This window comes from Sarcophilus harrisii, chromosome 2 (assembly GCF_902635505.1).
Source record: "Sarcophilus harrisii chromosome 2, mSarHar1.11, whole genome shotgun sequence".
Classification (NCBI taxonomy): Eukaryota; Metazoa; Chordata; class Mammalia; order Dasyuromorphia; family Dasyuridae; genus Sarcophilus; species Sarcophilus harrisii.
The window spans coordinates 615902106-615927086 of record NC_045427.1 but is presented as its reverse complement, the minus strand read 5'-3'; the positions used below and the strand labels follow the sequence as shown (position 1 = coordinate 615927086).

At 40.3% G+C, this 24981-nt stretch overlaps 1 protein-coding gene across 1 annotated transcript in view; it reads right to left on the bottom strand.

Annotated features, from left to right (window-relative positions):
• The window catches only part of CSPG4 (chondroitin sulfate proteoglycan 4), a 97066-nt gene extending 84579 nt beyond the window's left edge, over window positions 1-12487 (bottom strand). The window contains exon 1 of the mRNA XM_031956561.1: window positions 12228-12487. Within this exon, the coding sequence (XP_031812421.1) occupies window positions 12228-12336 (109 nt within the window). The 5' untranslated portion in view covers window positions 12337-12487. The remainder of the gene's footprint in view (window positions 1-12227) is intronic.
• Between the last annotated feature and the right edge of the window lie 12494 nt (window positions 12488-24981).

Genomic DNA, 24981 nt, shown 5'->3' with positions numbered 1-24981 from the left:
AGTGGATTGAGTTATAGGAGGAAATAGGTGATGAAACTATTTTAGTGGGGGGACCTCAATGTTCCCCTCTCAGATCTAGAAAAATCTAACCAAAAAAATAAACAAGAAAGACATTAAAAAAGTAAATAAAATTCTGGAAAAGTGAGATATGATAGATTCTGAAGAAAACTAATTGGGAATGGAAAAGGATATACTTTTTTCTCAGTAGTTACATGACACCTACAAAAATATTGACCATTTATTAGGACACAAAAACCTAGCAACCAAATGTAGAAAAAGCAAAAGTAAAAGTAAACACATTCTTTTCAAATCATAATTCAATAAGCATTACATTCAATAATGAGCAATAGAGATCAAAAATTGATTGGAAGTTAAATAATCTAATCCTAAAAATCATGCAAATAATTGATAATTTCATTAAAGAAATGGTAATGAGACAACATATCAAAATTTATTGGATGTTGTCAAAGCACTACCATAAGGGAAATTTTATATGTCTAATTGATCGAATCAATAAAATAGAAAAAAGTAGATCAATGATTTGTATAGGCAATTAAAAAAAACTAGGAAAAAAAACTACAAATCCCCAGTTAAATGCCAAATCAGAAATCCTGAAAATCAAAAGAATAATTAACAAAATCGACAACAAGAAAACCATTAAACCAATAAAGAAAAACAGAAGTTGGTTTTATGAAAAAAAAAAAACCTTCACAAAACAGACAAACTATTGGTCAATTTGATTTAAAAAAGGAAAGAAGAAAAAAAAAACCAAATTACTATTACCAAAAATTAAAGAGATGAATTCACCACCAATGAAGAGAAAAATAAGACAATTATTAGGAGCTATTTTGCCCATTTATATGCCAATAAATTTGACACTCTAAAATAGATGAATGTCTACAAAAATATAAATTACCTAGATTAACATAAGAAGAAAAAAAGTACTTAAATAATTCAATCTTTAAAAAAAAGAAACTGAACAAGCCATCAGTAAGCTTTCTTTAAAAAATTTCCTAGGACCAGATAGATTCATTAGTAAATTCTACCAAAATTCTATCAAAGAACAATCAGTCCCAATACTATATAAATTATTTGGAAAAATAGATAAAGAAGGAGTCCTACCAAATTCCCTTTATTACACATATATTATCCTGATATCCAAATTAGGAAGAGTCATTTTATCCAATGAATACTGATGCAAATTTTAAAATAGAATACCAACAGAGATTACAGCAATGTATCTCAAGGATTACACACTATGACCACATAGGATTCATATCAGGAATGCAGAGCTGGTTTGATATTAGGAAAACTATTAGCATAATTGACCATACATAAAAAAGTCAAGAGAAATCATATTGTTATCTCAATAGGTACAGAATAAGTCTTTGACAAAAGACAGTATTCATTTTATTAAAAACAATAGAGACCATAGGAATAAGAGATAATAGGACTTAAAATGAGAAGTAATATAATGATCAATTCTTATGGATGTGAGTCTTTCCAACTGAGATGATTGAGGCTAGTTCCAATGATCTTGTGATGAAGAGAGCCATCTACACTCAGAGAAAGGACTGTGGGAACTGTGTGTGGAGCACAAGCATTTTCATTCTTTTTGTTGTTGTTTGCCTTTTGTTTTCTTTCTCATTTTTTTTCCTTTTGATCTGATTTTTCTTATGCAGCAAGATAATTGTGTAAATATATATGTGTGTATATATATATAATATATATATATATATATATATAATGTGTATATATATATAATATATATATATATATATAATGTGTATATATATATATCTTGGATTTAACATATATTTTAACATGTTGAACATATATTGGATTACTTGCCATCTAGGGGAGGGGGTGGGAAGAAGCAGGGGAAGATTTGGAATGCAGGGTTTTGCAAGGGTCAATGATGAAAAATTATCCATGCATATGTTTTGAAAATAAAAAAAAACTTTAATAAAAATAAAAAATAATTTAAAAAATTAAAAAATAGTAATATTTATCTAAAATCACCAGCAAGAATTATCTGTATTGGGGATAAGCTAGAAGTCTTTGCAATACAATGAAGGTGAAGGAAAGATGCCTATTATCATCTCTATTATTTAATATTGTACTAGAAATGTTAACTATTGCAATAAGAGAAGAAAAAAAAAACTATCACTTTGCAGATATGATGTCATATTTGGAAAATACTATAAAATAAACTAAAAAGTATTTGGAATTATTAGCAAAATTGCAGGATACAAAATATACCCATATAAATCATCAACATCTCTATATATTATCAACAAAGTCCAACAGCAAGAGATAGAAAGAGAAATTCCATTAAAAAAAACTATAAACTATATAAAATATTTGGAAGTGTACTGCCAAAAGAAACCCAGGACTATATGAACACAATTATAAAAGTACTTTTCACCAAACAAAATCAGATATAAAAATTATAAAAATATTAATTTCTCATGGATAGGACAAGCAAAGATAATAAAAAATGATAATTCTATCTAACTTAATCTTTTTATTCAGTGCTATATCAAACTATCAAAATTATTTTATAGATCTAAAAAAAGTAATAACAAAATTCATCTGAAGGAACAAAAGCTCCAAAATATAAAGGGAATCAATGAAAAAAATGTGAAAGAAGATGTTCTAGCTATATCAAATCTCAAGCTGTACTATAAAGTGGTAATTGTCCTAAAAATCAGGTAATGGCTAGAAATAGAGTATCAGTGGAATAAATTAGGTATAAATTACATTATAATAAATGATCATAGTAATCTAGTATATCATAAACCCCCAAATCTAAGCTTTTGAAACAGAAACTCATTATTTGATAAAAACTTCTAGGAAAGTTGGAAAATAGTATGGAAGAAACTAGGTAACAGAGCCAAATCTCACATTGTATACCAAAATAAAGTCAAAACGGTTATATGATTTATACCTAAAAGGTGAAACCATAAACAAATTAAGAAAGCATGGAATAGTTTATATGTCAGATTTATGGGTAAGGGAAGAATTTAGGACCAAAGAAGATATAGAGAGCATTATAAAATGTAAAATCTATAATTTTGATTATATAAAATTAATTTTTTTGCACAAACAAAACCAATGCAACAAAAATTAGAAGGAAAGCAGAAAACTGGATTTTTTTTTTTTGCAGATAAATGCCTCCTTTCTCAGATATGTACAGAATTGAGTCAAATTTATAAAAATACAAGTTGTTCCCCAAATGATACATGGTCAAAGGATATGAAAAGGTAGTTTTCAGACAAAGAAGTCAAAGCTATTATAGTCATATGAAAAAATGTTCTAAATCAGAGAAATGTCACTTAAAACAATTCCAAAGCATCACCTCACACTTATCAGAGGGCCTAATATGACAAAAAAAGGAATATTGAATGTTGGAAGGGATATGGGAAAACTAGGACCCTAATGTACTGTTAGTGGGGGTGTGAATTGTTTCAACCTTTTTGGAGGCAACTTGGAACATGCTCAAAGGACAACCAAACTTTGCAAATACTTTGATCCAGCAATACCACTGCTAGGCCTATATCCCAAAGACATCCAAAATGAGGGAAAAGGACCTACTTGTATGAAAATATTTATAGCAGCCCTTTTTGTGCTGGCTAAGAACTAGAAATCAAAGGGATGCCCCTCAATTGGGAAATGGCTAAACAAGCTGTGGTATATGATTTTAATGGAATATTGTTATGCTATAAGAAATGACATGCAGATGTTGAAAACTATCTTTACATATAATTGGGAAAATACAATTAAGTGGAAAAATAAAAAAGAAATGACAAGCAGGATGATTTCGGAAAAACCTGGAATACTTACATGAACTCACAGATAACAAAGTGAATAGAACCAGGAGAACTAGCTCCTTGTTAATCCATTCAAGCCCCTCAGGCTCATGCCCTTGAGTTTAGAAATATGGGAAAATTTATAAGGAATATCCAAACTACTAGAGAGCATGGTGTAATGGAAACATAGTAACAGCAATATCATTCAATGAAGAAATGTGAATGACTTAGCTATTTTCAGCAATATAATGATCTAAAATAATCCCAAGGGACTAATGATGGAGGATATTATCTGCTTCCAGAGAAAAAACTGATGCATGCTATTTTAAAATTTTCTTTCTTTTTTTCCTTCTGTTTGAGTCTTCTTGTACAAAATGGCTAATATGAAAATGTTTTACATAAGTACACATATATAACCTATACCTGATTGTTTATCATCTCAGGGAAGAGAGAAGGGAGGAAAAGAGGGATAGAAGTTGGAACTCAAAACTTCAAATAAAAATGTTAAAAAAATTGGGAGGGAAAAGCTGAAAGGTATCCTAGATCACTTAGTCCAATTTCTCTCATTTCACAGATAGGCAAACTGAGGCTAAGAAGTGGCAGACTTGGGACTCAGATTTAGGTTTTCTTACTCAGAATCTCATGTTCTTTCCATTACACCATGTTCTCTAGTAATTTGGATATTCCTTATAAATTTTCCCATATTTCTAAACTCAAGGGCATGAGCCTAAGGGGCTTGAATGGATTAACAAGGAGCTAGTTCTATAAGGCTAAGAAGAGCTGAAGGAGAACTTTTAGTGGGTTCTTTCTGATCCCTAACAACCCTAAAATTCTGTGAAAACAAAATGGAGTGAAGGAACAGTGGGATGATAGTTCTGGGAATGGTTTCATTGGGGCTTCAGAGGTAGGGGATTTGACTGTAAATGGACGGTCATTTAGAGGCAGCTAGTTGATGTACTAGATAAAGCTCTAGACTTGGAGTCAGGAATACTCAGACATAGCTAGTGCTATTTAACTCTAGAAAAGTTACTTAACTTCTGCCTACCTTAGTTTCCCCCCTATAAAATGGAGATAATAACACTGACCTCAGAGTTGTTCGGAGAATAAGATGAGATAATATTTGTGTTTTGCCAACCGTTAAGTCTTATATAATACATAAAGTGTTAGTTATTATTATTATTAGTGTAGACTTTTTTGGGGAGAGGGGAGCTTATAATCTGGTGCTTTAGAGAGCTCCTTATAAGTCTGGCTTTTCTCAACCTCAGAAGGAGACCTTGTTCTGACCCCTAGGACACAGATAGGGTAGGGTGGGGAGAAGAGGGGAGAGGGAGGACAACAGCTGCAGAGGGTCTGTGCTGGTTGGGGAGAAGGAGAGGTCAGGAGGTGGAACCACAGGCTGACAGATCCAGGGGGAAAGGGTTAACCCTAAAGTCCTCTAAAAAGTCCAAGCTAACTTGTCCAGCTCTGCTGACAGCTGTGTGATCTTGGGCAAATCCCTAAGCTTCTCTAGGACTCCCTGTCCTCCTTTGTGAGAAGAAATAGTTGGGCTAGGACATGTCTAAGTTCCCTCCCAGTTACAAATCCCAAGATTCTATTCTTTCTGCCATCTCCTTCAGTTCTTAGTCTCTGAATTCTCTCCCAATATATCTTGCATGCTGATGCCAGATTAGTTTTCCTCACATCACTTCCTTGCTCCGGACTCTTCATTTACAGGGTTAGGGGGTGCATGAAGATGGTCCAAGAAAACTGACTTCCAATTCCTTAGCTTGGCATTCAGAGCCTTCCACAGTCTGATGCCAGCCTACCTTTCCAGGCTGATAGCCAACTACACCCCTCCACACACCCTCTTTTCCAGCCAGGCTGTTCCCCTTATTATCATCCGCCCAAGCCATGTTCATTCCTGCCTCAGCATCATTGCTGCCTGACGTGATCTGCTTTTTCTTCCTGCTGCTTCAGATCCTTGCCATCCTTCAAGGTCCAGGAAGTTTTCTTCATTTTTTTCCCTTCAATCATGGTAGACTAATGGATTTTAAAGCTAGAAGAAAAACTCTGTATTCATCTCGTCCAAACCACGCATTTTATGGGTGAGAAACTGAGGCTCAGAGAGATTGAATAATTTAACAAAGACTACATGGTTAGCAAGGAGCAAAGCTTAAATCTCAACCAGGCAACTAAGTGGTACAGTAGATGGAGCACCAGAAAAACTCATCTTTGTGAGTTCGAATCTGGCTTCAGATATTTCTTAGCTGTGTGATCTTGGCCAAGTCACTTCACCCTTATTTGTCTCAGTCTCCTCATCTATAAAATGAGCTGGAGAAGGAAATGTCAAATTACTTCGGTATCTTTGCCCAGAAAACCTCAAATGGGGTCATAAGGGGTTGGTCATGATTGAAACACAAAGGTTATTTGGAAGATTTCTCTTTAGACTCCCCTCTAGTGCTTCTGGGATTTCTCCCTCCCCTAATCTCCAGCAGTCCTCACTGTTTGTACTCCTGGCTGTCCAGCACTAGTTTCTTTAAATAATAAGAATCACTTACATTTTCAGAGACTTTTCCAGTTTCTAAAGCATGTTCTTTCTTTTGGTCTTTATATCTCAACAGCCCTGTGAGGTCAGCATGAGAAACATTATTTTCATTTTCCAGATTAGGAAATTTAGCTTTAGAGAAGTGAAATGACTTGCTGAATGGTATATGACTCTAAGTGATAGATGTGGGGTCTGAATCCGAGTTTCCTGATTCCTCCACTGGTGCTGGCTCCAAACCAATAAGTTGCAGGCCTTATCTCTTAGGTCTTCATAGACTGACTGTAAAAACCTTAGGGGTAGGGACTGGATCATCATAAAACTTTGATGGTCCAATCTCCTATCTGATCCAAAAATCCCTACAAGAGAATTAGTCTTCCATCCTATACCTCAGACCAGTTTTTGACAGATTTTTTTAATATTTAAAAACAAACCCAAAATAAAACAAAAAAACCCTCAAACAATCATCCCAAACAAACAAAAACCCTAGATTACATAAAATTTATAGTGAACACACCCAGCAAACATCTGTATGTGCAATTAAATACTGTGTCTGTGGCAGGAACCTCAAACAAACAATAAACACATATCCTAGGGGCAGGAGTTGGGTAGCTAGAGGCCGGGTAGACACAGCTTTTAACTCATGGGATAGGCGAGACAACCCCCATAACAGTTTTGAAAACTTTTATCTTTCTAACCATCCTTTTACTTTTCCTCTCTGAATCTCCTCAAACCTTCTTAATCCCCTTCTGAAAATGATTAACTTTGGGCTTGTCAATTAACCCTTTTAGGTCTGTGCTGTCCCTAGCACCTAGCAAAGTGGTTGGTACATGGGGGGCATTTCAGGAATACTCGATTGATGGATTGTTACTAAAGTCAATCTCTGAGGGACTGAGCAGGTCAGGAAGTAGAAAGGAGAACACCTCGGAGCAGAGTCAACAAGTCAAGGCAGTCACTATGTGGTTCTAGTTGTTTCTATCTCCTGAAACACTCCAAATTCTGATACCCTGGGCCAAAGCTTTGGCCACCTGGCCCTAGTTACAGTGCTGAGGCTGAGGACAGACTTTGTTACTGACTTGAAGTTTATACAATGATGGTATCTGGTAAAGGCAGGGTACATTTTGTTAACTCTGTGTGTGTGTGTGTGTGTGTGTGTGTGTGTGTCTAAATAAGGTCCTCTTTTTTCTTTCTTTTCTTTTCTTTTTTTAGCAAGCTGTTCCTGACTACCCTGAGCCCACAATGATCTCTTCCTCCTAACTCCTATACTTGGAAATGTTTGGCCCTTTCAGTTTTTCATCCACACGGCCTCGGGCTTTCCACATTTGAGTTTTGTCTTCCAGTGAGGCTATAAATTCGATCGTCAAGAATAGATTTTATAATAATGGCCCACCATGGTGCATGGACCTTGGTAAGCACTTAATTCCTTGTTGATTGAAGAATTAGGCAAATATTTATTAAAAACAAAAATGCCTACTATGTACAAGAGGATGGGAAGACAAGAACTCTGTGACTCCCATCAGGACTTTACATGGGTCTGCACACATAGAGAAGTATACTACACACTAGCAGAGTGGGATGACCCCAGGAGTAAAGGAGAAACCAGAAAAAGTACTGTAACCAAAGTGGAGAGGACTAAACTTCAGTTGGGGGAAGAACTGGGAAAGCTTTATAAAAGGGATAAGGCCTGAACTAAGCCAGAAGGAGAAGGATTTTGATTCTAAGCAGAGGAGGAAGTGAATTGCAGGAAAGGAAGAATGCACTGAACCAGGAGCAGATTGGGGGATCGGCTACATGGGCCATGTCAATAATATTAGTCAATAAACGTGCATTAAGTACTTATGACGTGCCAGGCATTGTGCTAAGTGCTGTGAGTACTAGTACAAAACAAGAAAGACAATTCTTATCCTCAAAGAACTTATAATTGAATCGGGAAGACCAAGTACAAAAGGATGCTGAAAAGGAGGGTGAGGGAAGGGACCAGGGGGCTGGTGGAGAAACCGGAGGAGTTCCAGAGCAGGGCATCCAGGTGAGAGAGGAGCAATTCTGAGCTGAGCTCTAGAGTTCATGGCTCTACCCTTCAATGAGAGAGGCAGAAGGTAGAAATGAAATGGAAAACTAAGCTGATAGGATCCTGCAGGACAGGATAATGGAGTTTTCCCAATTTCATCATGGAATGGATGGAAAGGAAAGAGAGCTGTAGAACCAGACTGGATGGTTTGAAATCCTTCTGGGATCCCAGCAGGTAGGGTTTTGGGTTATGTCGGAAGAGACAGAGAAGGAGAATACAGACAGAGCTGGGCAAAGACAGATACAGAGACAGTGACAGCAACAGTGGAGGAAAAGAGGGACAGAAAGAGAGAAGGACCAGACAGAAACTCAATAAACTATCGATTGAAAATGAGCCGAAAAGATGTGTGTGTGTGTGTGTGTGTGTGTGTGTGTGTGTGTATACAGAAGTGAGGGACTATGGATATGGAAAACTACAAATACTGTTACACTTCTTCCAACTGCTGATTAGTTTTGCTGAACTGGTTCATTCCTTCCTTCCTTCTGTTTTTCCCTCCTTTCTTTCCTTTTTATTTTTTCTTTCTCCCTCTCTTCTTCCTTCCTTTTTATTTTTCTTCCTCCTCTTCTTTCTTCCTTCTTTTCTCCCTTCCTTCTTTTCTTTCTTTCTTTCTCTTATTTCTTCCTTCTGTCTTTTCTCTTTCTTTTTTCCTTTCCTCCCTTCCTTCTTTTCTTTCTTTTTTCTTTTAATGGATTGTTCTTTGGCATGGGATGGAGGGAAGAATATAGGTGATGTAAAAACAAAAATAAACTTGTATTTTGATAAAAGCAAATGAGTCTAAATCAAAGCAGGAGGCATGATGGTCAGATCCCTTCATCAAATACCAGAACTGAAAGGAGGGAGATTGTAAAGTTCTAGCGTCTCCCTTGTTTATTCTAATACCCTTACTTTTTCTATCAAACTAGAAGCAGGGGTCTGGATAAAATAATCGTTTGAAACTACTCCCAATTCATAGCTAATAATTTCAGGACCCTACATCTTCTTTCATCTTGTTCCTGTCTGATTTTCTGAGACAAGCAGGGGGCTCCTTAAGAGGACCAAACCTCTGGGCTGGGAGTCCAAGGCTCTCCTACCCCTGACTCATGGGGTATCCTACCCTGACTCATTTCCCCTGGAGGAAACTCATGATTCTTCTCCCTTTCCCCTCCAGCACTCAGGGTACTGAGGCTTCCCCATCTGATTAGTGGTCAAAAGGGTGTGGTTCTCCTTCCCCCCAGGCCTGGTGGGAGGGATGTTTTTTAACGCTCCTTCACTGCCCAGGGCTGGTACCCTCTCATCTGTCTAAAGTCCGCCATCCAATTCTGCCCCCAATTCCACCCACTAGATCTAGCCTGGAGAGAAAATGTATTGCTACTCAGGTATCTGATATATTAGAGTTGGTAGTGCTGGTGTGGACCACTGTTTTATTTGAATGAACCAAAGCCATACAAGAAATGAAAATGAAAGGGGAGTGAGGAAAGAGTTGGGGGATCAGAGGAGTCTTCCCAGAACCTCCTGCATCGCACTATATGTAGGAGCTCTCAGAGGTCATCCAGAGCTCTGAGAGTGAAGCTGGCAAGGTCACTGGCACCCTAGGCATTGCACGGTCTGAGATGGATGTAGTCCCAACTCTCTGCAGCAGGGATGGAGAATTACAAAAAGCACTGCCAGAGGTGGGGGCGGGAGTAGATCTCTGAGTAGGGTTGTTGGCCAGCACCCTCCAAGGTGAGTCTTCGATGGTATGTGGGTTTGCGTGTGGGAGTCCAGGGTCCTGCCTAAGGGCATTAGGAAGCTGGAGCCACCCAGTACGTTGCTGGATGGGTGGTCTCCTAGGTCACTAAGGCTTCTTCCTGCTTTGGAGAGGCTTTCCTAAGGAGAGCATGTAAGGGGAGGGAGTCAGGAGGCCAGTAAAGAGGGACATGAGGGTAGCAACAGGCAGAGGCAGTAGGAAACACAGATGCGGATAGATATACAAAGAGCAAGGGGCTGTATTAGAGCCAAAGAAAGGAGAATCCAGACAGAGGGATAAAGACTGTAGCAGAAAGAGATAGAAGGAGACAAGACAGTGAAGGAAAGGAAAGTAGAGAGAGAGTGAGTGAGAGGCAGCCAGCCATAGACACAGAGTGATGGGGATGAGACTGGGGAGATGGAATAGAGCAGAAGGTTCAGGGAGGAGAGAGATGGGGAGGGGGCTAAGAGACCCGCTCAGTAGCAGAGGAGGCTACCTTTCCAGGATCACATTATCCAGACCAGTAAACTCAGAGGAAGGCTGGTGAAAGCTCCCATAGACCCTTCCATTGGTCCAGTCTCTGGACACCACCCGGGGCATTGGACCCAATGGACTGCACAGCCCTTCACCAGCCCCAAATCCGTGCTCCTTGGGGAGAGGGAGCAGCCATTCCCCATTATCTGGGGCCAGGGAGGGAATCTTCTTGGTACTCAGCACTGCAACATCCCTTCCCTCCCAATTTTTCCAATAAATTCACCATTTCCTCAGACTGGCAGGGGTTCTTAACCCGGGGTCCTTGAATTTATTTTTGAAAAATATTTTAATAACCATAATTGATTTCCTTTGTAATCCCCTGTCTTTCATTTTATGCATTTAAAACTGGCTTCACCAGAGTGTCAAAAAGGCCCATGACACAAAAGAGGTCAAGAAGCTGGATTTAGAGTCTGCTTCCTCAGTTCTCCCCCACCCAGACCTCTCTGGTAGAGCCCACAGGACAGGTTGGGGAGGTGGGGAGAGGGGGATTGGGGAGGGGGGGAAAGTGAAATTGCCCCAAAGCACAGCCTAGCTAAATCACAGGCTGAATGGACTCTCTGCTCGCTGACCTCAGGCACTTCAATTCTACCTGCCTCAGTTTCCACTCCTGTGACTGGACCAGATAGTCTCCAAAGTCTGGTCCGGTTTTAATCCCGACCACGCTATGATTCACTCTAAACCCCAATAAACCTCAGGCTGGACAATCCTCCGCCCGGATAAGCCACAGGCTGGACAAACCACACCCTGAACAAACTACAATCCGGATAATCCAGCGCCAAGTCCCACTGTCCTAAGAACAGGCGGAGACTCTCATTTCATCTCATCTCCCACAGTGCGTTACTCGCCCCCAGAGAGACCGCCATTCAGACCCTTATGTTAGGGATCAAGTAGGATCATTCATAAACCAGCTGACCTCAGTGCGGGCTGGGACCCAGCTTGTCAGTACGAGAGAGCAAAGAGCGACATCTGTTTGGTTCTGGGGCTTGGCAGTCCCGTTTCTAAACTCCACATGGCTGGGGGTGGGGTAGGGCTCGGCTTGGGTGGGGTGGAGGCGGGGGGTAGGGGTAGTGGCCGATGCCCCGACAGGAGCAAAAGTGAGTAGACAGCAATTCCTGCCTGGTGGTCCTGGCCCAGAGCCCTGGGGCTGCTCCTGCCCAGCCCACCCTCCATGGATTTCAGCACCTGATGATGAGCCCCAGCTAGCTCCCTCCCCGTGCCCCACCCCTCAAGGTGGGCCTCTACAGTTGCCCTCCAACTTCAGCTTTTCCAGGATATAACGCTGGGGTAATCACCCACCTGAGGTAACCACGCCTCTGGGGTACTCACCTATACCCATCACGGGAGAAGGCCTGGGTCCCATCTGCCCACTTTGGCTCGGGACCCGGGTCCGGGGAGCAAGGTGTTTGGAAATCTGGGGAGACGGCCCCCAATATGGACTCTTTCCTCCGCCTTGTCCCCTGGCCCTGGCTCAGTCCCCCTCTCCGTCCCCGTCCGTAGCTTCGACATTCCCCCTGCCCTGTCCCCGCAATAACGGCGCTAGCGTTAGTGGGACCAGGGGAGGAGAGAGCCAGCCTCTAAGGCACTCACCTCCAGAAACAGGGCTGGCCAGTAGCGCCCAGAGGAGCAGAGCGACGGGAAGCTGGGGCCGCGGCCCCCTCGGCGGCCGCCGCTCGGGTGGTCTCGGGACTGGAAGCATCTTCGCTGGGTGCCTCAGATCGATGCCCGGAGCATTCCCAGGGAGAGCTCGGGAGGCGAGAAGTGGAGTGGGCTCCTTCGGACTACTACTATATTTAATAGCGCTCAGAGCAAGGGGGAGGGGCCAGCAGCCCGCTAGTCAGACTGGGTTCAAACAAGCACCTCTCAGATTTCAGGCTGGATCTCCCCCTCCCTCACCAACTCCTCTTAAAGGGCCAGTGGAGAGCTCGAATCTAGAATTGGGTTTCTTTTCCCCTGGGAGGTGAGGGCTTGCCAGTTGGAACTGAGAAAGGCTTTCCCCCTTTTCCTGGCTGCAGCTAGACGTGGGGAGGGTGTGGGGGGGATTAATGGGGAGAGGAGGACCCTTGGAACCCCCTCCCTCGGCGACATCACTGGTCCCATCCAGTTTGTCTTGATGGTATTTGGGGCTTGAGAGCTGACTTTCCCCTTAACCTTAACCGTGGATGAGAGCTAGGAGTCTTTCTGTCAGGGATACTCCGAGTCATCACTCTTGCCCACCCACCCAAGAGGGATCTAAAGATCTTCTCCTAGTTCGGATCTGGAATGGGATCAAGGGGGCTAGGATGGTCCGAGACTCTATCTGTAATTCAGGTCCAGGGTCTATGCTTGCCCATGCCCCGATTTACACAGCAGTGTGTGTGAGTGCACAGATATGTTCTGGGCAATGGTCTGGTTAGACACCAAGAACTAAAACCTTCACACGTCTGTGTGTCTGCTCATGAACTTGGCTTTGAATGTGTACGTGTGTTCCTAATTGGGTGTGCTGGCCAATGAATGGGCCCCTTAGTGTGTGTGTGTGTGTGTGTGTGTGTGTGTACAGTGCACACCTCTCCCAACCTGGCCACAACCCTTCTTTCCAGTCTTATTACACACTGACTCTCTTCATGGACACCGCGATCCAGCCAGCTTGGCTTTCTTAGTGTTCCTCATAAATCGCATTCCAGCTTTCACCTTGGCCCTGCCTGTCCCCATACCTGGAATGCATTTGTTCCTTATCACCCTGGGTCTGTGACCCCAAAGTTCCCTTCAGGAATTTGTTCAATCCCCCCTTTTTTACACAAAGCCTTTTCCGATCCCCCATTTGCTTGTGTCTCCCCTTAAGCGATAGCGTATCTATCTTGGGTATGTGTAAGGATGCTCATGGCACCCCTATCCCAAAGCCCACTGGTATGGGACTCTTGGCTGGTAGAGGTGAAGGCCGGGCCCTGTGTGAAGGGTGGGGTGGAGATGGTGGGAGGGAGAGCCGTAGTTCTTAGCCAGTTCCTTGTTGGGGGGAACCCAAGTCTCTCCTTATTCTCTACTTTGACTCAGCTGCCAAATTGATTTTCTTTTCTTTTCTTTTTGCTATTTGGAGTTCTTTATTTTTTTATTAAAGGTTTTTAATTTTCAAAAAAAAATGCATGGATAATTTTTCAACATTAACCCTTGCAAAACCTTGTGTTCAGATTTTTTCTCCCCTTTCCCCTCACCTCCTTTCCTAATTAACAAATAATCCAATATATGTGAAATATAGTAAAAATATATATTAGATCCAATATACGCATACATATTTATACAATTATCTTGCTGTACTAGAAAACTCCAAATTGATTTTCTTAAAGTAGAGGTCTGCCTGTGTCACCCCTAAAGACTCAATAAACACTCAATAGTTCTCCATTCCTTCCAAAGTCCAATATAAAACTCTGTGCTTGGCATTTATGATTTTTAATAACTTGTCCCCTTCCTACCTCTTAGTTTTCTTTTTTACACTTTTCCTGGTCTACATACATATCCGGCTCTTACTGGATTCCTTGCTACATGATACTTTGTGCCTTTGTACTGATCCCTACATGTGGAATAGCAGCAGCAACAATAATGATACAGCCATTTTAGTTGTGTCCAACCTTTGTGACCCCATTTGGGATTTTCTTAGAAAGATACTGGAATGGTTTGCCATTTTCCATTTTCTTCTATATACATTTTATAGCTGAGGAAACTGAAGCAAATAGGGTTAAATGACTTGCCCAGAGTCACAAAGCTTGTAAGTGTCTGAGGCTGGATTTGAACTCAGGTTTTCCTGACTTCAGATCGGGCATTCTTTCAGTTTCACCAACTACTCTGCCCAGTAATAATAATAATAGCTAACATTTATGTAGCATCTACCCTGTGCCAGACACTGTGCTAAGCACTTTAATCTCATTTGATTCTCACAGCCTTGAAAGGTAGGAGCTGTTATTATTATTCTCATTTTACAGATTGAGGTAAATGACAATTAAGTGACTTGTCTAGGGTCACACAGCTGGTATCGGAGGACAGATTTGAACTCAGTCCTTCATGCTCCACACTCTTATCTAATGGTCCACATCTTCCTTACCTCTGCCTCTTAAAATTCCTGGCTTCCTTCAAAACTCAGCTGGAATCCTGCTTTCTTCAGGGGACCTTTCCTGTGCCTGTTAACTACTAGTACCTTAAGATCAGATTTTTTTCTCTCCTTTCTCCTCACGTCCTTTCCTAGATAGCAAGTAATCTGATATATGTGAAATGTAGTAAAAATATATTAAATCCAATATACGCATACATATTTATACAATTATCTTGTTGTACTAGAAAACTCCAAATTGATTTTCTTAAAGTAGAGGTCTGCCTGTGTCACCCCTAAAGACTCAATAAACACTCAGTAGTTCTCCATTCCTTCCAAAGTCGAATATAAAACTCTGTGTTTGGCATTTATGTTTTTTAATAACTTGTCCCCTTCTTACCTCTTGTGGTATTTCTGGATATTGTGTATATATCTTGGATGCACTTCATTATTTTTGTGATTTTTTTTCATGTCTCATTAAAATGCGAGCTCCTTGAGAGCAGATATTATTTCTGCTCTTCTTGTATAGTCCAGTGTCTTGCCTTTGGTCAGCACTTCATGAATAAGTCCTGGGTGAAGACCCCTTGTTACTCACCTCCACATCAAGAGATGGTGGACTCAGGATGCAGAATGAGACATACATTTATGAGAATTTGTTTAGCTTGACTGTTTATTTGTTATAAAGTCTTTTCCCCCCTTTTCCCATCGGAAAGGAGAAGATGTGGGAAGGAAAAAATAAATGCAGAACTGAAAAAAAAATTAAGACAATTAATATTTGCTGATGATTGATTCTTTAGGACTCTGAGAGGAGGGAAGGAGAGCTAATGAATGGATTCTTACAAGTCAGCCATTCTTCAGGAAAAGCAGTGGGGAAAAAGTGCTGGGTTGAAATCAGAAGCTCTGGCACCGACTTGCTGTAAAACTTTTAGCAAACCTTTCCTCTCTCTGGGTCTTGATTTCCTCTTCTGTAAAATGAGGATCTCAGGCCACGTGATCTCTAATGTTCTGTGGAGCTTTTATGTTCTCACCTGTAGAATGGGGATAAGAGAACCAGATCAGAGGACTTGGCTTCAAGTCCTGACAGCTGTTTGTTATCTGTGACCGGGTATGTCATTTTACTTTTTCATATCTTAGTCTCTTTATTTATAAAATGAGGAGCTTGGATATCATGATCTTTAAGGTTCCTCCCAGTTCTAGACCCATGATCTTTGGACAGTTGGTCCTTTTGCAGGTAATAATGAGGTTTCCTCTTTGAGTCTGTTTCCATCTTTTTCTGGTCTTTCTCTCCACATTGGGCCTTAGGTAATATGATCAGATGCCTGAAATATGGATCATTCTATCTCCCCCTGCTCCTTCAGCCCTTGTCCATCCTTCTTCCCATTGGGGAAGGAAGAAATAGAAATCTTGGGAAGAATGGATGTATGATAAGCGAGGGCTTTCCTCTGTGGGGTATTTAATGGGGGACAATAGGAGGAACTGGAATTCTGAGCCCAGTGGTCCTTGACCCTCAAGACTTACCTGGGAATTTTGTGGATCATATCTTGGAGCATTAATGATCAGGGTTGAGACACAATGAAGCCTTAATGGTGGAATGTTAGACACTGTGACAATAGAGGGGTGTTCCATCTAGACTGAAGGGGAGCCTTCTCGGTGCCCCTCTCACGTCATGGTCAAGGCTAACTTGGGGCCAGTTAGCCAAACAAGCTAACTCATGTTTCAGCAAATCCCAAGTAATTATTTTTCCAGGTTGGTTCAGTTTGTCTAACCAGACAAAAGGAGACAAGGTTAGGACTCCTGGGCACTGAAGGACAAGTGAATGAAAATGTAAATCAAGAAGCAAATGAAGGAAAACATGCAAATGAGGCTTTAAAGAAACCCGGAATGTATGACAGAGGGAGAGGCTCAGGTGCTCGGGTCAGACTTAGAGTCCCAGCTCAGTGGGTCTGGACATTTGCCTGATTGCTTGATTAACATTCACTGAATATTTTCAAGTGCCCCTTGGTGCTGAATGAAGCAGCTGAGCAGAGATTCAGATTCAGGAGGCGCCTTAGAGATCTGCCAGTTTGTCAGTAGAGGCGATGTGGAATAGGGGATAGTGGGTGGATTCGGAAGGATATTCGGTGGATTCACATCCCACTTACACACTTTCTGTGTGACCTCAGGTAAGTCATTTAATTTTTTCTCAGCCTCAGTATATCCATCTGTAAAAGAGGGATAATAATAGCACTTAGCTCCCAGGATTGTTATGAGGATCAAAAGAAATAAACTTGTAAAATACTATCCTAACCTGAAAGCACTATATAAATGCTAGTCCTCTTCTTCTTCCTCTCCCTCTTCCTCGATCTCTTCCTTTTTTCTTCCTCCTCTTCTCCTCTTTTTCCTTATCTTCCTCCTCTTTCTCCTCTTCCTCTTCTTCTTTTTCCCCATCTTCCTCCTCCTTCTTCCTCTTCCTCTTCCTCCTCCTTCTTTCACTAATTGTATGGAATCATGGAATTAGAGGGTTGGGGTCATCTATTCCAACTCAGGCTCAAAAAGGATCCCTGATCTACCGTTCCACACAATTATTCCAGTCATGTCACATGTTTTGCCTCTGCCATTGTGTGCCACAGTTCCTCATCAGTTCTGGCACTTTACTTTGCCTTTTTTTCCTTTTTAAAGTAAATTTATTGATATCTTCTGTTTTCACATCACCATTTCGATATATATATCCCTTCTTCCCCACCCCCTTCACTCAGATAGCTTGTTCTTCTCACAAAGCATAGAAAAGAGGAGAAAAAAAAATCAGTTCAGCAAAACTAGCACAACAATCAAATCTGACAATCAATCAATCATTCTGTAAGCATTTATTAAACACCTTCTTTGTTCCAGGCACTGCTAGGTGTTGAGAAAACGAAGACATAAAATGAAAATCCTTGCCTTCAAGAACTTTGCATTCTTTCAGGGAATTAATATGTATTAATAAATATCTACAAAATATACTCAAGGTAAATTTTTTTGGAAAAAAATTATTTTGGAAAAATAAAAATTGGAAAAATATGTAAGCATGTAAATATATATGCTTGGTAATGATAATATATATATACAATATTCTACAGCCCTAGCCACCATCTTTGCAAAGAAGGGATAGAGGTAAATTTTCTCCTTTAGGACAGGAATGATTTTGGTTTTGCCTTTGTATACCCAGCACTTAGCACAACTCTTGTAATATGTACTTAATATTAATTGTAGCATTTCTTTTCCCGGTGAAGACATATGAAAGCCAAGAACCAGATCAGATCAGAATATAAAGTCATTGAAAGAAATTTTATAGAGAAAGATGGTGGAAGATTATAAGCAGTGTTATTTTTGAAAAGTAATGGAGGGAAAATACTTGGTGAGAGACATTCCTAAGTCACATTGCCCCATGCCTGATTTTGATATCTACTTTTTTCCTGCTAAAGGAAGTCGCTTCTATGTTCCAAGTTTCTATTTCATTTAGGATTAGAGAGTCCTTGTCACTCCTGTGTAATTTCATCAAGAGGGTCCTGTTTCCCCAAACCTAGTCTGAGAAAGTCTGCTAATAAAACCCCATATAATTGCATCTGTGGAGCCACACTCTCTCTCTCTCCTCTTCTCTATCCCTGACAGCTTATTTACCTGGACAAATAAAAATGCTAAGAAGATAAGGTTATTATTTTCTTTTTATCTGGACTACATTCTTATCTGTTCTGATCTGATCCATATGTATATGCAGCTAGAAAAAGACCTTTTTTTGTTGTTTATCCTTCTTTTTTGAAAAGGGCCAATCACAACCAATCACGAGGGTCATGTCTTGACTTTTGAGTGAATTAGATTAGATTGAGACAGAATGGTACAAAGTCATCACCTCACTCTCTCCTCCAGATTCATCCTAGTTCAATGGCAAGACATAAGTTAAGACAATAGGCAATGGCCCAAGATGCAGTGGATGACCTTGGTCTTTCTAAATTAAAGTCTTTTCCAGGTCTCACGTGTCTTAATTTGGTATATTAAGACATCCAGAAATCTACATGATCTACTTTACAAGCAACAGAACAATCTTCATTTTACAGTGAGTGTCAACTACTTTATATAATATTGTTATATAATAATATGTTATATAACCATTCACAGTTAAGTTATAATTATTATATAATGATATAATTATGTGACCATTATATAAAGTAGTTGACACTCACTGTAAAGTGAAAATTGTTCTGTTGCACGCAAAATGGCTCATGTAGATTTTTGTTTGTTTTAATGTGCCTCATTAGATAATAAAGCCTTTTATGAACAAGGAAAATAAATAAATGCTTACTGACAGTGAGAATGCTGGGACTAATGCAACTCAATTACTCAGTCCCTAGACAAGGAACTCACATACCCAAAAACCATGTGATCCTTCATATTTTCTGCCTCCCTTCTCTATCACTCCGCCATCATGGCAGAGTCAGAAGAGAGGCACACAGGACCAACAGCCCCTTGTGTGTTTTTGTTGTTGCTTTAAGGGTTGCCATGGCTAAAGAATCAATCCACTAATGGGTTGGCCTATTGATGATGAGCCTTATTTTACTCAGCTAGGCAGGCTCTTGGCAAAGGAGCTCTGCCTATTGCCAGCCCTCTATGGCATTAGATATCATTCCAGCATGGCACAATCTGTCAGAGCTTGCCCTCTGCTGGGCACAGCCTTTGAGAGTGCAGTCTCCAGAAGACAGGTGGCTTAGGTTAGGAGTTGTCCAGGTTTTATCAACTTGGTGGGCAACATCATTTTATTTCAAGTTGATCCAGGCAGTGTCCACTCTAAGCAAGGGACCATATTAGGCATTTGAAATTCAAAGACAAAAATGAGATAGTCACTTCCTTAAAGAGTTTTTGTGGAGTGGATGCAATCTGTACAGATAAGGAAAAACAAGGTAATTTGGAGGAAAAGGATGGGGATCAGGGAATGCTCTGTAAAGTCAAAGGCACTGAAATCATCCTTAAAGAAACAGAGGAATTCTGAAAGACAGAGATACTGAGGCTGTCTATCCTTGGGAAGGGGGAGGTTTTGGAAGGTATGGTGGTGAAAGCTGAAATATTGAATTTGGGAAACACCTCCGGTTTGGCCAGAATGCAATGTGTAAGGAAGGGAATGATATGAAATGATACTTGAAAAGTAGGTTGAAGACAGATGGTGAAGAATCTTAAATAGCAGGGTAAAAATCAGAAAATAGGTTTAAGGGGGCAAATATAAGGGGGTAGATATGTATAAAGACTTCAATATTATAAAAGGTTAACATGGCTATTGTTCTCAGTTTTTTTTTTTTGGTTATCTTTGAGAAGTAAAATTATTACTCTCATGTTTATAATCTTTGGACATTTTTCTAGGACTGGTTTAGTACTTATTACTGTTTTTGAAATAGGGAAATGGGCACTCAGATCTGATAGAATCATTATAGTTGAAGAAAATGCAATTTTTGTTGTTTAGTCATTTTCAGATGTGTCTAGCTTTTCATCATTCCAGTTGGAGTTTTCTTGGCAAAGACATTGGTGTGGTTGGCTATTTCTTTTTCTTCTTCTTCTTCTTCTTCTTTTTTTTTTTTTAGCTCATTTTACAGATGAAGAAACAGAGGCCAACAGTATTAAGTGATCTTGTCCAGGAGAAAGTACAATGGTGAAATATTTTGTCAATAATGGAATGTTTTGATGGACTGTACTCAAAAAAATTATAATAGCATCATCTATTTTTTCAAACACTCATATCCTCTGAAGAAATGCTTTGGGCACATTTTTTAAAACCACTTGAAATGTAGAATTGAGAATCATTTTACAGATTTGTTCTCACCTTCCTCACTGAATAACTTTTGTTTCTTTACTTACTTTGAATAAGTTATATATTTTTTCTCTTCAATTTCCTTTGCATCAATCTTTCCCATTTCTGAAAAAGAGAACCTGAAACAATGGGGTAGAAATTGCATATAGGCAGATTTTTGTCTTGATGAGAAAGAAAAACTCCGACAACTTCCTAATAATCAGAACTATTTAAAAATTGGATAGATTTCTTTGATGGGCAGTGAATTATCCCCTTATGGAATAGAAAAGGCTTAGAGATCAGTTGGTGAGTACATAATAAAGAATATTCTTATTTGGGGAATATTGCACGGGTCACCACTGAGGCATTTTGAAACTCTGAGGTTCCAGGAAACCTATGGTGAATATTGTTATCAGGGCAGCTATCCAGTGGATAGAGCACCAGTGTTGGAGTCAGGAGGACCTGAGTTCCAATTTAGCCTCAGATACTTACTAGTTGGGCAAGTCATTTAACTCTGTTTGCTTCAAAAAAGAAAGGAAGGAAGAAAGTATTACTATCAAAGAAGATTTATACAGAATCCCTAATAAATCTCTAAAAAGTGCTATGGGGGGGGGAATCAGTAGTTTAAATATACTAACAAATCCACTCAGAATAGATCATATTTGTACTTTTGCTTTAATATTGACACCTCAAAAGAAAGAACTGAATTTGGTGGGATGGCATTCCTTGCTATTTAGAGAAGCTGAGGCTGGATCCCATGAGTTCCAAACTTCTGAGTTGTACCCTGGGCTAAAGCCAACTTGGTATCCTCATTGTCTAGCACTACAGTCTGGCATCCCTAGAACAGAGAACCAAGAAGTTGCCCAAGGAGGAGTGAACCAGCTTTAGTTGGAAGAATGGCAATTAGCAGTGAGATTAGTCTATGAACGACTTCTAGTCCAAGTGAGATGGGGAGACCCAGTGTCCCCTCACCCCCCCAAAAGAGTTGCATTTCTTGGATTTTATAGTCACTTACTTCAGTTCAGTTTTAAAAATCTATGAAAAACTTGGTATGCTGTGGAGAGGATTCTTCCTTAGGTATAAATTGGCCTAGATCTTTCAACTCTAAGATTCAGAGATTTCATAAGATGAAACTTAATGGGGATAAATATTAAAAAAGACCTTGTTAGAGAAAAGATCATCTGAAAATGACCCAGCAGTTTTAGAGGACTGTGTATGATAACAAGACCGGGAGGAAGTAATGGTCCCTTATGGGCTTGCTTGGCCAGACCAGGTGTATTTCATTCTGGTGTTTCATTCAACCTGGTGTGTGTTTGATTCAGTTCTAGGTGCCATTTTTTTAGGAACAGCATTAGTAAACTAGAGAGCACAAAAAGGAAGGTGGCCAGAATGATTAAAAAGCCATAGGCTTGTAGAATAAAAGCTCCTGGGTTCTATTTGTGAGGGAAGAACTTAGTCTAGCCCTTTCATTTTACAGGTATAAGACCTGATTTGGGGGAGGTGCAGTTGAGTGAGGAGGCTCTTCCCACCAAAGAAACGTATATCCGGGCTCAAATGGATTAGATTCATATCCTTGTTAGAGGAGGTGGGGGGAGCTTGACCTCTTCAAAAGGGGAAGTTAAACTTTTTCTTCTATTTTTGGGATTATTATGCCCTCACCCCAAAATAGAACTGTAGGAAAAATTTCTTAAACAAAATTTAGGAAAGATTCATGTCTAGGATCATCCCAAAATGAATCAACAGAGTGTCATCTAGAAAGGTATTTAATATACAATGTAGATAAGTTAAAGGACAATCATTTACTTTTTCTACCACAAAAGAACCTGCAGGACACAAAGATTCATAAGCATTCATTGACAAAAAATAAATGTAAAATGTACTCTCTTAGGTACTTAATGAAAACAGTAAAACATGAAACATTTTGTTAGATTGTCTGCCTCCAAGGCTAAGTACATCCATCTCAGGACTGCTGTGGAGTCCTCCATACTTAGTGGAAGAAAAACTGAAGAGATACTCAGACCCTGAGATCCAGTGTTAGACTCATCTGCATATATATTATATATATAAATATATATATATAGAGAGAGACAGAGAGAGACAGAGAGACAGAGACACAGAAAGAGGGAGAGAAACAGACAGAAATATCCAAAGATAGAGGCACAGAGACAGAGGCAGACCCACAGAGAGACACACAGAGAGACAGATATTCAGACTCCGACAGAAACACACAAACACACAGAGAGATACAGAAAGATAGAGATAGACAGACACAGAGATAGAGAGACACACAGAGACACAGGGAGATAGAGACATGGACACAGATAGGCATACAGAGATACAGAGAGTCAGAGAGATAGAGACAGACACAGAGATAGACACACAGAGAGATACCAAGACAGAGAAATAAATAGAGATACAGATGCAGATGAGAGACAGAGATACAGATACAAATAGAGAAAGAGAATAAGAGAAGATGGAATCACTCCTCTCAAAATGTCCTGAGTGGGAAGCTCCTCTTGGCTCAGGGGCTAATTCCCTTTGGCTCAGTCTCTCCTCTCTGTCATGGGAGCCAAGGTACCATTTAGGCATTTCTGAGTCATCCCCAAAACACAATTTCACTGGGAACAATACAGGGTCTGATCCGTCTTCCCAAGGTCCATTTCCTCCAGCACTGAGCCAGGGCACATTCTTCTTCAAAGTGGTCCTGGCACAAACAGCAACAACTCTCCGCATTCTCCATGGGATGGTCTTCACAGATGCAATCCCAGAACACTGAGAGGTTGGCAGGGGGAGCTCCCCTCCTTATCCCTGTTATTTAGATGAGGAAATCAAAGCCCAGAGAATCTAAGTGAGCAGGCTGTAGTCACACTAATAGGAGATAATAGAGACAGAATTTGAATCCAGTTCCCTGGACTCTAAATTCAATGTTCTTTCCACTGCAGTCCATAAAAGGATCAAATTGGGAAGCTAGAGCTGTTTAGTATGGAGAAAAGACTTCTTTTGGTGGACATGGTAGCTGTCTTTGAGTACTAAAAGATGGTTAGATGATAAAAGGCTTAGAATTGATATCCTTGGCTAAAGTTGAATTAGGGACAATGAGTAGAAGTTTCAGAGGCAGTGATTTAGACTTGGTGGAAGGAGAAAAACTTTGATAGTTAGAACTAGTCCAAAGAAGAATTGACTATTTTGGAAGATGACAGGTTTTAGGAAGTAGAAGTTTTTAAGAAAAAATTAAATGACCCCCTGTTGAGTGACATTGTAGAAGGTGTTCGTATGTGGGGGTGAATTACTGTACATTCTAAATCTGGAGCTGGGGGATACCTTAGAGTTCATCAAGTATAGCTCTCCTTTTACAGAAAAAGAAACTGAGACCTGGAGATTAGTTGACTTGTTCAAGATCACACAGCCATTAAGTGTCAGAAATGGGATTGATGCCCATTTCTCCTTGATTCCAAGTTCAGTCTGTTTTCCATTCACTCCTCCACATTGGCTCTTTAGACTAGATAGTTTCTGAAATCCCCTTCACTTCTGAGATTCTATGATTCTGAAAGCTTTTTTGTCATGCCTGTTAGGAATGAAATTGAAGAAACCCTGGAGGGATGAAAAAAATGAAATTAATGAGAAACAATTCTCCTCATCATCCATGATGTGCAGAGATGGCATTAGTTGGGGGCATTGGAGGAGAGGGAAGGGTTGTCATTAGTTGCTGGGGAGTCATTAACTGGCCATAACCTTGCTCTGGAGATGCAGGTAGGCTCTAGAAGATTATGGTTCCATTGCATTGATATCCTGGGAAATTTCTGCAGCCTGGGTGTGTCTGTCTCTGTATCTTTCCGATTGTCCTGGGATGGCAGCTGGAGAGCAGTGTCCTGTGTCAGCTTTTTCCTTCCCCACGTCATGCTTTCTTGGTATCTTCCCCAACAATTTGGAGATGTCAGTAATTAATTTTGAGTAGGGCTCTTGCTAGTTCCATGAGGAGACAGGCTCCAAGTAAATCTGGGGGGTCCCCCGAGAGGGATTCCAGGTCACTCAGCTTCCCCATCTGGATACCACGTGTAACTGGAACTTCCCCTAGCCCAGCAGCACATGGCAGGCCAGTGCATCAATAACTTCATTAATTCCACAATTCTCTAGTTGTTTTTCCCTCTTTCCATGTCAGCAGGCACATGGTCTTTATTAAACGCTAATTACCAGCCAAGTTTGGGCTCAGGGGAGTGGAGTTGGAGGCAGGGGCTAGTGGGATGAGATGTTTAAGCCAAAATAACTTTCTTTTTAGGAATCAAAAAAAAAACACAAGTGGAAAACTTAGGGTTGTGCTCCTTGGAACTTGAAAACTTCTGTAGTATATATTTCATTCTCCCTAAACCATTATTCCTACCTTCAAGACACAGATTCAGCCTCCAAAAAGCAGAGATTACCCTGATGATTTTTTTGTGCTCCACAGAAGGCTTTCCAAAATATACAATCAACTACAACCTGAGTATGGTTCAGGCTTGGTG